This window comes from Chelonia mydas, chromosome 18, assembly GCF_015237465.2.
Source record: "Chelonia mydas isolate rCheMyd1 chromosome 18, rCheMyd1.pri.v2, whole genome shotgun sequence".
In the NCBI taxonomy this organism is placed as follows: Eukaryota; Metazoa; Chordata; order Testudines; family Cheloniidae; genus Chelonia; species Chelonia mydas.
Genome location: NC_051258.2, coordinates 16,069,654 through 16,085,959, shown reverse-complemented (window position 1 = coordinate 16,085,959; position 16,306 = coordinate 16,069,654). Strand labels below are relative to the sequence as shown.

At 46.5% G+C, this 16,306-nt stretch overlaps 1 protein-coding gene across 4 annotated transcripts; it reads left to right on the top strand.

The window, feature by feature from the left end:
• The first annotated feature begins 546 nt into the window (after positions 1 to 546).
• On the top strand, positions 547 to 6,075 carry AURKAIP1 (aurora kinase A interacting protein 1). 4 transcript variants are annotated; one of them, XM_037881263.2, is made up of 5 exons: positions 591 to 730; positions 1,209 to 1,301; positions 2,741 to 3,192; positions 4,284 to 4,430; positions 5,901 to 6,075. In XM_037881263.2, the coding sequence occupies exons 2-4, from the start codon at positions 1,250 to 1,252 to the stop codon at positions 4,383 to 4,385; spliced, it is 606 nt and encodes a 201-aa protein (XP_037737191.1). In that variant the 5' UTR covers positions 591 to 730; positions 1,209 to 1,249; the 3' UTR covers positions 4,386 to 4,430; positions 5,901 to 6,075. The 4 variants fall into 4 exon arrangements, with proteins under 4 accessions (XP_043387640.1, XP_037737191.1, XP_043387639.1 ...); XM_043531704.1 differs by lacking the exon at positions 591 to 730 and adding an exon at positions 771 to 844; XM_043531705.1 differs by lacking the exon at positions 5,901 to 6,075 and having other exon boundaries at positions 547 to 730; positions 4,284 to 4,443.
• Positions 6,076 to 16,306: the final 10,231 nt, after the last annotated feature.

Sequence of the window (16,306 nt, the reverse complement as noted above, 5' to 3'; positions counted from 1 at the left end):
TGTGAATGTGTCTCTGTGACTCAGCTCTGTGTGTGCCTATATGTGCATGCATCTGTGTTCATGCATCTCTCTAGGGCGCTCACCCGTGTGTGCATGTGTGTGTCTGGGGTTCACCCTTGTGCGTGTGAGTGTGTCTGGGGTTCACCTTTGTGTGTGTGTGTGTTACTGTGTCTGGGACTCACCCTTGCGTGTCTGTATGTGTGAATGTGTCTGGGGTTCACCCTTGTGCGTGTGAGTGTGTCTGGGGTTCACCCTTGTGTGTGTGTGTGTGTCTGGGGCTCACCTTTGTGTGTGTGTGTGTTACTGTGTCTGGGACTCACCCTTGCGTGTCTGTGTGTGTGAATGTGTCTGGGACTCACCCTTGTGTGTCTGGGGCTCACCTGTGTGTGTGTGTGTGTGTGAGTGTGTCTGGGGCTCTCTGCTGGGTCCTGTCTGTCCATCCGTCTGGGTCTCGGGGGTGCCAGCCTGGCCGCCGCCTAGCCCACGTGTGTCCACCCCACCCCCCACCCCGGACAGCGGCCATCCCGTACTGAGCATGCGCAGTACAACCTAGGGCGCACACACGGCCAGGGGGCCGTTTATGCTGCTACACCGGCCGGCGGGCCTGGAACCGCTGGGGCCGGAACGCGGGCGCTGGGGCGCGGGGCCGGGCGGGCCGGAGCGTCGCCGGAATTTCCGGGAACCGCGGTGTGTGTGGGGGCGGGGCGGCCCGGGCGGCGGGCCTGGGATGGTGAGTGCGTGCGTGCGTGCGGGCCCGGGCCCTCCCCGCTGGGGGGACGGGAGGCCGGGGCGGGTTAGGCTCGGGGAGCCCACATGCAGCGCGGGGCGGCGGCCTATTCCCCGGGTCCCCGTAGTAAAGGGTCATGGGGGGGCCGCGGCGGGGGGGCGTGACCAGGGGCGCGGTTGGGGGTGGCGGCGGGGGGGGCCTGGCGGGGGAGCGTTTGGGGTGGCCGCGGCGGGGGGGCGTGACCGGGGGCTCTGGTGGGGGAGCGGATGGGGGGGCGGTGGCGGCTGGGGAGCGGTTGGGGGGGGGGCCGTGGCGGCAGGGGGGGCTGGCGGGGGAGCGGTTGGGGGGGCCGTGGCGGCGGGGGGGGGCCTGGCGGGGGAGCGGTTGGGGGTGATCAGGGTGGGGGTGATCAGGGTGGGTGCCTGGTTCAGTTCCTTCCAGTTTTGTATAGTTCACTGAATAAATGTTCTTATTTTGGCAGTCTTTACTGGTTCTTACAGAGGGAAGAAATCAGTAACAAATATGTTGATATCACGACTAACTTCTCAATTAGCGAAGGCCTCACGATTTGCAGGTAAACAGAACGGTGAAACTAAAATCCTCCTGAGTGCGTCTGTGTTAGAACTCCTAGTGCAAAACCTAATTTTGAAGTTTTCAGAGGTAATTAGACTTCCAGAGTTTCTTTTGCCCGCAAGCATTACAAGTCAGGAAAATCAGTCGTTTGTGCTGAAGAACAGTAGGTCACTAATCCTGCTGATTGGTGTGTATTGACACTATTGTGAGGTTTTGCCTTAACTTTATACATGATCTTAAGGGGAATTAATGTATTTGGGAGCAGGAGGGTTGAATGCTGAGATCTTTTCAGGTTCTTAGGACCTTTCTAGATCTGACTTTTTTCCTACTCTACATGCGGGGGTAACCTCTTTAGCTTAATTTTAGCTGGTTGAATTATACCCTTTTCCTTAAGGTAAAGTGCACGTTTTGCCTTAGTTCAGCTCATGGGTAAATTACAGTTTAACGTCTGCATTCTTTAGTGTTAAACTGTTTTTGATTTGTTTTTGTCCAAATAATTATTTGAAATTTCCTGTGTATTTGAACTATGGGCCCACAAAAGCAACATCAGTAACTATATACTGTAGTTATACCACTGTGGTACATTTAAGCCAGGTTTTTCCCTTTTGTCCCTCCCTAGCCAAACACATGCCATGGACCTGATTTGTCATCCATCCCCTCTCTTGGGTGCACCACTAGGAGCTCCTCCAACACCTGAGTGAGGGAAAGAGACAGAGTTAGGCTGGGATCATCCCATAACCCACCCCTGATGCACTTGGCCCCAGCATTCCATTCTTTCTTCTGGGGAAACCATGAGATGCAGGAGTCTTCCATCTCCTGAGGAGTGGGAGGGGAAAAGAGATGGACTGGCCTCCCCTCAACCAGACCCGCATGCCCATATCTTCCCAGAGATAACATCCCACTGCTGCTGCAGGCTACTGTAGTAGAAGTCTGTGTTGCAATCCTGAAGGTTCAGGGTTCAAACCCGGCCAGTGGCGCACGATTTTTGGGTTGTTACAGCTGTACACAATAGAATGCGTTTGTCTTTTTCTTTTGAATAAACAAAGTAGTTTTCTGTATGCAATTTTCTATGTTAACCTAAATTACTTTTTCTTGCAAACTCACCCACTCAGAAGTTAAGAAATGCCAGTTTTATGCCTCCCAATGCACTTTAATTTGACCCCTTGTGCATATGCATTGATACAGTCTTTAATTACGTGATTACGCACTATGTTTTCCATATGACCCCTACCTCATTCAGTGAACAGAATGGATGCACAAGGGGTGGAATTACAGTTGCACAGGCGAGAGTAAATTTGGCTTCCAAGTGCTTGAATTTGCAACCTAAATAACTTTTAAAGTAGCTTTTTGGGCATAATTTTAATATTTAGCTATTTTAAAGGTAGACACTCATGTTATGTGTTCTTCAAGAAGTTTAAACAAAACTCTTGTTTTTTTGAGGACATTTTTTGCCAAGATCAGCGTCTTCTGTGCTGTGCTCTGGTCCCACATCTGCAAATTACAGCACACAACCCTCTAATAAGAATGGAGCCCAACCTCAGCGCTGGTATGCACTGGACCCTGAACTGGAAGAAATGCTGGTCCCCAGAAAAATGTCCATCAGCCCTTTAGAAAGCTGGCTGACTGTTAGATACTCCCTCCCTAAAGTGGAGATCATCAATGTTCATGAAAAGCTAGGTTATGAGCCTACCCAACAATATGACTGTCCCCCATGTGAAGGGGGAGCTGATGTGGAGGAAGAGGAAGGAGAAGTCAGCACTAACAAGGTTGAGTGTAAGAATGTGTTGAAGATCCGCAGGAGGAAAATGAATCGGCATAAGTACAAAAAGCTGCTCAAACGAACGCGTTTTTTGCGGAGGAAGGTACTAGATGGTCGCAGGAAGAAACGTCAGGTGAGATTGGGATCAACAGAGGCATATTTTCAAAAAGTGGCTGGCACTTTCTTTAGATATGGCTAGCAGTTTATGTGGTGCTTTTAATCTAGAATTGACTTGTGAAAAACAGCAGCAATCTGATTGGAGCAATTCCAGTGCATTGGGCTGGTGGCTTTGCAGATCATGCTGGTTTCGGAACCCTCTGAACTTTTTGGTTTGTTTTTTGACCTGGATGTCCTTGGCCAATTATTTAAAATTTGTGTAGCTGGAAAGAGATGTATTAAACTTTGAATGATACATCGCTATGCGTGGTGATCTATCTTGACATTCAAATAATTTGAAAAGATGAATGGTTACGACTTCTTCAGTGGATAAAAATAATCTCTTGACATAGGCACCAACGAGTAGTACACATGCCCAAGATGTGTTTGGATAGTTGGTGTAGTAACCATTTTCTACCTGTCTTGCCAGCATCCTCAACTGATGTGCACAGAACAACCAGTGTCAGCAGCTGTAAGGAGAAAATATCACACTGCACTCCTGCCCAGAAGCATTTTACTTTCTAGAATGGGGTAGGAGGGAAGGACATGGGTCCACATTCAGACTGGTGGAGGCAGATGCAATTCCATTGGTTGTATGGGCTACTTAGCTCTGCCTTTCCACAGCCCACAGTTCTTCCATGCTTCAAATTTTCATCCCTGTTCTAGTCTTTCTCCCACCACACATGTCCTTAGAAGGTGTTTGTGTCTTGTTAGTCCCAGTTAACCACTTCAAGTTTAAAGAGCCAGTGTTAAAGGTCCCATTTCCTTTCTTGATCCCTACTGGATACTAGTTTTTTTTTAACATTTGAACTTGTTAAATATGTCTCCGTTTTCAGTATTTCTAATGGAACATTTCTAAAATGCAGTTATACGGCATTTGAAATGCATTTTCTGCAATAAGAACTGGAGCATATTCTGAGAAGCGGGATAGGCTGCCTAGGTAATGTACTGCTTCCTTCATACAGATAACAACCAGCTTCTCTTTAGGATACTTTTTATGCAGTGGGGTGTCTTGGTTTGAACGTGTCACTTCCAAGAGAGCTCACAGTCGTTCCTTTTTCTTTCCAGGCAAAGTTTGAAAAAGATCTGAAACGCATCTGGAGGAGAGCTGGGTTGAAAAAGCCTTCTGAGGGCTGGCAGCTGCCCAAGATATTTGTGAGAACTAAATGACTGGAACACCTCAAATGTGTTTTGGCATTTAATTGTAATTAAAAGGTATTTAAAATAAGTCAAAGTTCTTTTAACTTTATTCTGAATGATGAGACCAGAGGTGTGTAGATGTTTAAAATCTTGGTGAGGAGATCATTCCGAAGCCTGTGCAATACTGGCTATTGAAATAATAAAATGCCATTTGCTGAAAAAAGCCTGTGGGCATAGTAACTAAAAATGACCTGAGTTAAAAATCAATTTGTGGGTTCATTCGCTCAAATCAGCCCTCTGTCTCCCAGCGCCAGCCCCTCTATCTAGCTGCATGGAGAAGAGAGGGGAAATAGAGCAAGTAAGGTTCTGAATAAAATGACCCAACCCACAGGACTTGCCAGTTCTGAGGAATATTCTCATGGAGTTCCAGTGAGAGCCAGATTTGGACTAATTTGCTGTGAGGGACTGAAATCAAAGCTGATCCAGCTGTTCTCAGTTTTCTTAGTGCAAGGCATAAGGCAGAAATGATCCTGCACATACCTTCCTCCTAGATCAGGGCCTTTTTGTATTGGTAATAAGTCCTTGAAGTGTAACCACCCTAGCACATAGTCTCCAGTCCCAAATGGGGGTATGAATCTTGTAGGCTTTGTTACCTTGGTGAAGATGGAATGAGAGAGTCACAAGTGTGATACAATAGTCTTAATGTGACGGAGGAAAGCATTCCCTGCTGCACCAATGGCCTCTGAGTGTGAGAGGGACTGCACCTCATACTGGTGCAGAAGACAGGGTCATTTGACCATCACATATCAAATGTTCCTGCAGGAGAAGCTCTCTGTTGGTTGTAAAATAGTGGCATACTGCCTGTTACATACCTGGGAGGCTTAATGTCTCATTCTCATCATACATCCTGCTACTTGCTTCTCAAGACAGCCTGTGAACAGCATTATTTCTGTAGCAGAGTTGGGGCAGGAGTGGAAGTTGCATTAATCAGCATTACAAAATACAATGCAGTTCCACTCACTTGAAGCCTCAGTGTGCACCTTCTTCAAGCGAAAGCATTCAGCAACAGTCCTGAAGAGAAGAAGCAACTAAAGATTTTTATTTGTATTGTCTGAACCATTTTTAGTGGGGGTCCAGAGTCCTGGTTTCTGGTTTTGGCCCTTCTTTGACTTGCACGGGGGCAAGTCACTTTCCTTCTCCATGCCTCAATCTTTCCATCTGTGAGGTGAAATACCATATCCCACCAGAGACAGGTGATGAAAACAATTAGAGGTGATGTCCTATGAAAAGAGATGGAAAAGACTGAGGCATTTGAGTTTGGAGGGGTTATGTTAGAAGTATACAAAATAATAAATGGTGCATAGGTGATAAATTGCGTGCTCCTGTTCCTTCCTTCATAATCCAAGAATAAGGGGACACCTGATTAAACCAAAAGGCAACAAAATTAAAAGGGAATAAAAGAATATACTTCTTAAGTACATTGGCCTGTGGAACTCATTGCTACAAGGTAACATTTTGATTAATTTCTGTTGTATCCTTCTGTAGGTCATCTGCCAATGCAACCAAAAGACACCTGCTACGCTTCTTGCTGTCAGTAGATGGCAGTAGAGTCAAGGCTCTCTGAAATGCCATAGGAGTTGTAGTAGGAACCTGCTGGCTAATTTTCTAGTTCTTGTATTTTAAAGAATTGATGTGTGTGTAAAAATCATTATTCTTGACAGAAACATATTGCTATAATGAGAGGTTTATTAAATTGATCAGAGGGTAGCCATGTTAGTCTGTATCTACAAAAACAGTCAGGAGTCTGGTGGTACCTTTAAAGACTAACAGAATTATTTGGGCGTAAGCTTTTGTGGGTAAAAACCCCCACTTCAGATTAAATTGAAGTGACCCCGGAGAGACGTGCAGAACTAGAACATTGCTACGGTTGGTGGGTTTTCCAGACTATAGGCTCAAGTCTGGTGTTAGCAGCTGACTTTGGTCAGCGCTTTAAAGACAACCCCCTGCCTCCTCGTAAAGCTTCAAAAAGGGCTACAGCTGCAGTTCTTTTTAACCAACTCAAACGGGGCTTTTTTCAGACTATTCCTTCAGGGCTCCAATCAACAAGGGGAGCACTTAACCCTCTGACTTAAAAAGTCCCTATATGTAATACTGGCCCTAGACTTCAGGGGCATGGTTAATATTCAGCAGGCACCCAGGGGTCACTAAAGAGTCTGAATGTGTAACAGTGTAACTGCACAACAGTGCCTTGCTGTCGGGTCCTTTCAGTCTGGCCTCTCTCTGAGCAGGCGCCTAGAGTATTAGCTCATTTGGAGTGAGGCCCTTGGGGTTTTTTTATCCCTTCATGCTCATTCCTATGGGCTGTGTTCACAGCTCTGTCACTCCCGTTCCTGCTGCTTTTAGGACTGGCTCTTAGGCCTCTCGCTTATTGCCCTCCTGTCTGAACAGTCAATATGTGTTTTTCTAGGGTGCTGGTTGCTGTGGTATCGGGGGGGGGGAGGTCTTCAAAATTACAAGCAAAAACCTGTTCCAAAAGACTAGCTTCCTCCTATGCCTCATTTAACACAGCTGTGCTGCTGTGATGTTCTCTGCTCTTGCCAGCCTGAGCAGACAGAATCCTGTGACTCCTGCTTTTAATCCAGAAGCACTGATATGCCTTCCCATCTTCCAGCCTAATGGGTGTGTGAGTGATTGGAATGTGGCACCTGGTGTGAGGTGCGTGCGTCCCTGACTTTCCCTGTGATAGTCTGTGGACTATTAATAGTGGTGCCACAAACACGGTTGTACTCTCCCTCCTTTTGTAACTCGGAAGTGAACATACAGAGACTGGCCATGTACATCAAATACCCATGGCCATCTTAACCAATTCCCCCTCTGCCCCCATTTTACTATTTCAGGGGGTGCAGAGTTGGGGTCATGGCTTTGTGGGTTGTTCTGATCTCACTCTACCTTGGAATCTACTGGGCATGCCATAGGAAAGAACATAACGTGCAAAGCTCTTTAGTCTTTGGGTAGGAGAGCAATGTCTGTCATTGTTACACTGCCTGCAATAGTCACTCTGAAAGGCTGTGGAACACAAAGCAGTTCACTGCAGTCATGTCTGGTAGCTCCAGAGTGGAGGGAGGGGGCGTGTCATATTCTGGGATTAGCCCAATAGCGTTAAAGCCACCTCTTGGTATGACAACCCAGTTCTTTAACACCAAATCAGCTGCTAGGAAAGAATTCTGAAACACTTGAAGTTCCATGGCACAGACCTCATGCAATTCTTCTTCACCTTCTAGGAGCGCTGGATTGTTTCGTTACAGGGCAGGCACCATGTTACAGCTGGAGGTCTCTGTAGTGAATTCCATCTCTTCACTAAGTATAAGTCTGATTATATCTGCCCTCTAAATCATAGTTCAGCACATATAGTCATCATCTTTACATCTACTAAACGTAATGGCAGCCTAATCTGCAGGTATATGGAAGTACTGTGTAATTTGCAATGGTGTTTACAAATAAGCCCCAGTATGTTCCTATATAATTAAAGGCTGGGGACAAGACATTTGTGCCCTGCTCTTAGTTGTGTATTTTTTTTCTAGGTGGGGTCGCATGGTTAAATCATGGTTATCCTAAAGCAATGGTTTTCAACCTTTTTGCATTTGCAGACCCCTAAAAAATTTCAAAGGGTGGTCCGGATCCTTTGGAAATCTTAGACATAGTCTGCGGACCCCAGGCTGAAACTCACTGTCGTAAAGCATGGTTGAAGTCTCTCATGCTGTTTCAGTGCCAGACACTATAAGGACACACAGACACACACATTCACACTCTCATTCTCTCTGTGTAATCCTCCACCAAGATTAAAATCACCATGTCCTAGCTCGCTCAATCACAGATCAGGTTTTCTACTCTAATACAGCCCTTCATTCTTTGGGTTAACTTCGTCCTGCTCTTGTTGGGGAGGAATAGATGAAAGAGAGTTCCCCGTATTTGTCTGTAGGGGAAGCACCAGCACATAATATTCCATTCTGGAAACGTTATGAACTTCTACTGGCTGGAAATATATATACCCCTATATGTGTATGCACACACATGTATGTGTAGCTATGGTAGCAGCTGAAAGCCTGTGGAAGGACATGCTTTGACCTTTATCCGACTCAGATAAATCAAGAGGTTTCAAGGATTCTTCCTTCATCTCCCTATTATGGTTGAAAAACAGCAGGAAGCTGCCAGAGGAACCCATACTAAGTATTCCAGAGACTGGAGCTATCCAGGGAAGACAACGTGATGGATGTTTGAAACTGGGACTCAGACATCGCTCAGGAAGGAGCTCCGAAAACTGGAATATGAAACCAATTATACGCATGGACCCCTTCCTTTCCCCCCCACCCCCCCACCCCACCCCACCCCCCAGTGCTTGGGTTATGTGTGCTTGAATACAGAGAGCAAACTAGACTGTTGAGCAGAATATTGTGTCTCAGTCAGTCTGGTAGTTTTATCGTCTGGCTCAACGTGATTACAGAGCTACCTGGTTTGAACTGAAACCATGGTTTGGATCTCAGATAGGAATACGGTTGTTCTCCAAAGAGATATAAACGGGCTGTATTTTGTTCCCCATCAGTCAAAGCAGTGTATAAACCTCACACAGATGGCCTGCTCCCTTCCCAGGACACAGCAAGATGGTGGCGTTAAACAGCTGGGATGGGCTGAATCTGCTGCAGAACTGGCAGCTCATAATGGAGATGGGCGAACTTCAGAAGGGCTGGGAGTGTGTCTCCGTTTAGATGCGTGTGGCTGTTATCAGTGTAGTAATGAGGTGCTGATTGAAATGTATCCCACCTGCTCAGGTCTAGATGCTGAACTGGAAAAAATCTCAGGAGTCCAGATTTGTGTGAGATTCCCAGTGGTTTCTGGTTGTGAAATAATAGCTTCTGCATTCAAGATATCCTGAGCTCAAGATACCTGTCAAATGCTGGGGCAGATCCTCAGCTGGCGTTGATTGATGTAGTTCCCTTGACTTCACTGGAGATACATTGATTTATAGCAGCTGAGGATCAGGCCCGTTATGTCGGTTGACTACGTGGCGATGGGGTAGAGCCCGTGTAGACAGAACTCCTTGCTGGCCCCTGGCTTTTTAACCACTGGAGTGTCCACTCCTGTTCACAGCAGGTCTACACGCTATGGTGAAAATAACTCCACAGTTCCCAGTGGTCTGGCTGCACTAGCAATCACTGCATTGGTAGCAGTGGGAGATTTTAGGATAAGGCTGCTGCACACATGGCCTGTGATACTGAAATTGTGGGAAGAGTCTATTCCACGTGTGCTTTTATAAAGCACAAACTGAAATTTCAAATCCTGTCTCATCACCAGTCAAACAGGAAACTATCCATATGTGGAGTAAAGCCTTTTGGTAATGAGGATCAAATTGAAAGGCTGCCTACCGCACTCAAGATTCCCAGGTGGTCTCCTGTTCAAATACTAGCCAGGCCATGGACGGTTTAGTTTCCAAGGTCAGACAAGATCAGGTGCATTCAGTCCAATATGGCCATGAATATCAAATTGAAATGGATGAAAGATAGCAACAGTTCCACCCCATGTTAGTCAGAACACTGCAGCATTCTCCTTGTGTGAAAACCACACCTGATTCAAATAATGATGTTACACGTGCTGCATGGGCAAAGCATTAGCTTGACTGACTTCTGGGCAACTTTGACAGCTGGGGTAATTCCTACCATACAAGTAGTGATGGGTGAACCTTCAAAGGTGTGGAATTTGGGTTTGAGTCAGAGGAACACAGATTTGAGCTGCTTATCCAAACCGTGGGCTGCAAATCTCCTGAGAACAGGCTTGGGAATATTTCTGCTCCAGGCTGACTTTAATCAGCTCTCAGCCCATGATTCACTGGGTTCTGAAACTCACCAGCCCTGCCAGCAACTCTGATTTGGCTTCCCCTCCCAGTGGCAGAACCAAAGGGAGAGGCCCTGCTCCTGTATGAGCCTTGGAATAGTTCAGGGAACTACTACATACAAGGTCATCCTCAAAATACCAAGAAACCAGCCTCTTGCGTGTGTCTGCACCAAGCACCGCAGTGCAAGGCCTGGATATAATGGGGCAGGGAATGTGCCCGGAGCTCTTTCAAAGTTTTGATCAAGGCCTGGTGTTGGTTTGAGTTGTGTGTGAAGGTTCAGGTGACCCCGCGCTAATCCAAAAGCACCAGAGAGAGCTGGAAGAAACCCGCTTGCCAGTTTATGCTGGCGCTGCCCACATAATGGAGCCTTGTCAGGGTAACACGCTTCCTCCAAACAGTATGAACTGAAACAGCTCTTTATGATGTGTATTGGCAGTGAGTCCTGCTGTGATCTCATAGGAGCAGGCACGTGTGTCTGAAGTGCTGGGTACAGGCTGCGGGGTGCCCAGTAGACCCAGCCGTGTGTGGCTGTAAAAGAAAATGTGAAAGGAAGTTATTCTTCACAGTGTTGTATTGGCTGCTGGAAGATTTCACCAAGCTGCAAAGCAAATTTTCTTCTGTTTGCAGCCTGAGGGGTTCCATCTGTGCTCAGTGCTAAGACTCTCATGCCAGGGGCCAGGTTCCTAGTGTGTATTTTGGGCACCATCCTCTTCGCTTGCGTCATTAAGGCTCCAGGGCAATCTCAGACGAAGGGGCACATACCAGGGATCTTTTCTACCCCATCTAATTCCCACCTCCACTGTGCCCTGGAAGTTTTACAAGCGGCTTGTGAACAATGCCTACCTTTCAGAGAGTGAAGCGCCGAGCTCCCCTGCTGCTGATTGGATTTATTAAAAACCCAGGGGTACTGCAGCCCAATAATTCCTGAGCAAAAACAATGGGGGCGTTTACACCGGTGAGCTAATAGGGACACTGCCAGGTTAAAAACAATGGGCCAAATCTTTAGCTGGTGTAAATAGGCATGTTTCCGTTGACTTCAATGGGATTGAGCTGAGGAAGACCTGGCCCCATGTATTTTAAAAGTAAATGGTCCTAAGCTGCTGTAAAGTGGTGGGGTTCCAGTGGAGTTAATGAAATTGTGCCGATTGCCATCAGTGGAGGATCTGGCGCAAATGATCTTTCGATGATGCTAACAGCACCGTAGATAATGAAACCTGATTGTGAAAACAAATATTTTAAAAAAGTCCTGCCCTGGACTTTGTGTATTGAAATGCTGCGGCTGCTGAGTTAGGCCCGGTCCTACAATGTGCAGAGGAGGACTGGTCAAAAATGACATGGATTTTCCACATAAAATTCAAAAGAAACAAAGCCTTTTTTTCTTTTTTAAATTTCAGGCAGAATTTTTCAACTTTTCATCTAATTGTAATGAGAAATTTCATGTGCATTTACTCTGAAACAAAAACATTTGTTTTGATCCTATTCAAACCAATCAACCAACCATCTCTTTCTCTCTGGGGAGCTTTTAGCACTCCTCTCCCTGTCTTTCTTTTTCCCCTCTTGATGGGAGAGAAGCTGGCGGGGGAGGGAGAAAGAGGCAAAAACCGGAAGTAATTTGGTTTCAATTCAAAGTGAAAGCTCTCGTTTTATTTTGATGGAACAGCTGAACATTTCAAATGATACGACAAATTTACGGGGATTTTGTTATCATCCGAAAAGTCATTTTTCGTCACAAAATCTTTAAGGGAGCTCAACCAGCTGTGGTGCTGGGTGAGTTCTGGTGGGGCTGAGTTCTCTGCCTTTTCACTGACATGAACAGCACTTGGGAGGACTCGCAGCATCGAGCGCTCAGTAAGTCCTGCGAATAGTCCTGGAGTGACGTAGCGCCAGGGTGCTAAGAGGGAAAGCCCTCCCCGAGGATGTGGCAAGCTCCATAACAATAAAGATTTTGGAAATATTTAAGACTTTATATTTGAAGTGGCTTTGCAAAACTTGGCAGAGGCCTCACAGCTGAACTGTGACCCAAGCCAGCGGTGGGGGTGAGCTGAAGCAGAATAATGATCAACTGCGGACAAAGCGTGCCAGAAGCGAGAACAGTAAAAGAGGCCTGAGGTGTGGTTATGGCCAACAATGTGACTGCAGGTTAATGGCACCGTCTTACTCAGCAGCTCTGCTCCCTGGGTGACTTTGAGTCAGATCCGTTTCTTCTACTGACAGAGTGTTCTCACTCCTGCTAGCTTTGCAGGGCCAGCTCAACCATGAAAGAGCCAGCTGGATTCAGGTCAGAATTGTCCTCAGGGCAGAAGCTTTGAGAGAGGTCATCATGGCAGCCTTCCCTCCAGACCAGACCGCCCAGCTTTGGCTCCTCAGGGCATCCGTACTGTTCCAATCAGGGGTGCTGGAACAATTTTTATAGCAAAAAGAAAAGGAGTACTTGTGGCACCTTAGAGACTAACCAATTTATTTGAGCATAAGCTTTCGTGAGCTACAGCTCACTTCATCGGATGCATAAAAGTGGAAAATGCAGTGAGGATGTTTTTATACACACAGACCATGAAAAAATGGGTGTTTATCACTTCAAAAGGTTTTCTCCCCCCACCCCACTCTCCTGCTGGTAATAGCTTATCTAAAGTGATCACTCTCCTTACAATGTGTATGATAATCAAGGTGGGCCATTTCCAGCACAAATCCAGGGTTTAACAAGAACGTCTGAGGAACACGGGGGTGGGGGGTGGGGTAGGAAAAAACAAGGGGAAATAGGTTACCTTGCATAATGACTTAGCCACTCCCAGTCTCTATTCAAGCCTAAGTTAATTGTATCCAATTTGCAAATGAATTCCAATTCAGCATTCTCTCGCTGGACTCTGGTTTTGAAGTTTTTCTGTTGTAATATCGCAACTTTCATGTCTGTAATCGCGTGACCAGAGAGATTGAAGTGTTCTCCGACTGGTTTATGAATGTTTTAATTCTTGACATCTGATTTGCGTCCATTTATTCTTTTATGTAGAGACTGTCCAGTTTGACCAATGTACATGGCAGATGGGCATTGCTGGCACATGATGGCATATATCACATTGGTGGATGTGCAGGTGAACGAGCCTCTGATAGTGTGGCTGATGTTATTAGGCCCTGTGATGGTGTCCCCTGAATAGATATGTGGACACAGTTGGCAACGGGCTTTGTTGCAAGGATAGGTTCCTGGGTTAGTGGTTCTGTTGTGTGGTATGTAGTTGTTGGTGAGTATTTGCTTCAGGTTGGGGGGCTGTCTGTAGGCAAGGACTGGCCTGTCTCCCAAGATTTGTGAGAGTGTTGGGTCGTCCTTCAGGATAGGTTGTAGATCCCTAATAATGCGTTGGAGAGGTTTTAGTTGGGGACTGAAGGTGATGGCTAGTGGCGTTCTGTTATTTTCTTTGTTGGGCCTGTCCTGTAGTAGGTAACTTCTGGGTATTCTTCTGGCTCTGTCAATCTGTTTCTTCACTTCAGCAGGTGGGTATTGTAGTTGTAAGAATGCTTGATAGAGATCTTGTAGGTGTTTGTCTCTGTCTGAGGGGTTGGAGCAAATGCGGGGCTGCTGCTGAAGGAAACCATATATATGGTGTTTGTTATTTCTACTTCAAGCCAGGGTGTGCGGCAGCACCCCTAGTTCCAGCCCCCCTAGTTCCAATTACTGTCCAGAAATTGTTGCTGCACTGCAGCCTCAAACCTGCTTAATGTAGGTAACTTAACGAGCAGCCTTCATAGAACTGCCGTTGTCTGAGCAGTTTTACCTTTCTTGTGTGTGAGGAGGGGAATGACCTAGGTTGTTACCAGCCTCCTGCCATGTGTAAGGCAATATCCCTTGGCTTGTCCTAAAGTAGGGAGAGCTAAATCTCCTACTTTTGGACAATACTAGCCATTCCTTGTGGAAGGGATGTGGGCTGCTGGGCCTTCCAGAAAAGCAGGAAACTTTTCCTCACCAGGAATCCGTGGAGCATTCTTGCCGGGGTCCACATTTGATCTGGAGAGGAAGAGGGTGGCAAATGAGGATGCTATTCCCAACACACAGGGCGGGAGTTGTTTTCATTATTATACAGTGGGGTTGCAGAACACAAGGGAGGGTGAATGAAAACGTACAGGCCAGCAAATCATGTCTGCATAGAGAATGCACACAAAGTGAGCTTTGTCTGGCTTATGGCATCTCTCCATCTCCTCCACAGCGTGAGCTGCAAAATTCAGACCCAAATTTAAAGTCCCCCGAAATCCACGCTGAGCTGCCCCCCTGTGTGTTGGTCCTTTCATTTCTAGGGCGAACAAAGAGTAACAGCTCGCAGAACTAGAGCTGTTTGTCGGTAGGTTTGGAAGGATGACATTTTTACTGGTCAGTGTCATGAAATGGCAATGGCACCCACAAACTTACGAAAAAATGTTTCCATTGATAAAAGTTACAGCTCAGCAAAGTAAGGAAAATGCTGCTTGAGAACGTCTTAGAGTTTGAGTTCAGGATATTTACTTTGTATACGCATGCGATGTTGATCATCTGCGTTTTAACCATTCTAAAGCTTCAGCTTTTTTTTGAATCTCAGCCTCTTCTGTCATTATTGACTGACCCCTTCCTTGTCTGATCCCCCCCATAATTTCACATAGAAGTGTGAATAGTTAAATGGATACAAATAAAACAAAAGGGCGTAACCCCCTTAATTTTGCACAGCTGTGAAAACGTAAATCCATACCCTCAGAAAAAATGCGTAAAAATAAACTAGCTTATGCTCAAATAAATGGGCTAGTCTCTAAGGTGCCACAAGTCCTCCTGTTCTTGGTGCAAATACAGACTAACACGGCTGCTACTCTGAAACCTAAAAGTAAACTGTTATCCATCAAAATTATTAAAAACATAAAATGGAATTCTGGCAAGCCTATTTATAGTGCACAAACTTGTCCTACTAATTAGCTTAGACCTGCCTGTGGGTGGGGCTCCTATAAATGGTCTGTCCTCCATTTTGGCTTCTTTCTGCAAAGACTCAGCTTGTGGTGCAGGGAGCAGCTATCAGCAGGTATGATGTCAACAAAAGAAAGAGAAAAGGGAGTAGGGAAGGAAGAACCAGGAGGTGGGGAAGAGCCAGGATAAAGGCTGGGACTGAGCACATGATCCCTTTCCAGCTGGAAAGTAGGGGAGAAGATAAAAAACCCTAGTTCTGCCTTGGAATTCCCTGGGATAGGAGGCAGGCAAACATGTAGGGCTGGACTCTGATCTCAGTTACACTGGGAAAGCCAGGAAGATGCCACTGAAGTCCTTACTACCCAATTCTATCATCAGTAAACCTGAGATGGAAACTCAGGCACAGAGTGGTGAAGTGACTTGCCCAAAGTCACCCAGCAAGCCAGTGGCAGAGCCAGGAAAGGGACCCCTGGGTCTCTGTCCACTAGGCAGCACTGCATCCTGATGTAAAACCAAACTAAACGAGGAGAATGAGAAACTCCTACCCTCTTTGTGCCAGTTGGTTCCGCCCATTTTCATTTTTGCCCCAGAATACCCCCAGTTGATACTGGTTTAGCTTAGCGTTGCTCACAAGCAATTTTGAAATCTTGCTTGGTGAAAACAGACTTCCTACCGTAGCCCCGGACAGCTAATCACGGGGGGAGGGCTTCCCTCCAGCAGGCTATACCAGGCTAATCAGCCACAGCAGGGAAATAGAAGAGGGCAAATGAAGGGGAAATGTGCTTGGATGAGTGACAGGAGATGTAATAAGTGGCTGTCTACCTCCTGCCATGAGGAGGTTCTGGGGTTTGCAGATGGGTGGCCAGCTTTTCTCTGATTTCCCTGCTCTTTACCGTCTCTTTGTGTGGTGTCCAGTGCTGAGCTGGTGTCAGAGACAAGCTTCCTCCAGCTTGGAGCAGGAACTTTTAAAGAGCTTTTTCGGCAGACTCCCTGATCTGAGCAGCATGAGCTGTGGGGCTGTTGGAAGAGATGAAAAGGGCCTGCTGCACTGTTTGGCCCGCTCTCTTCTTGCCCAGCACTTCTGTGGGCCTATGCTATGCTGAGCAGTTGCAAGGGGATGGACAAAGCAAGGAGAAATATAAAGCATCCCTG

Coding starts and splice junctions, on each gene's coding strand:
- AURKAIP1 (XM_043531704.1), top strand. CDS start 814: ATGCAGCGCGGGGCGGCGGCCTATTCCCCGG. Junction 845..1,208: donor GGCGGCGGCCTATTCCCCGG/GTCCCCGTAGTA, acceptor TTATTTTGGCAG/TCTTTACTGGTTCTTACAGA. Junction 1,302..2,740: donor GAAGGCCTCACGATTTGCAG/GTAAACAGAACG, acceptor TGTTTTTTTGAG/GACATTTTTTGCCAAGATCA.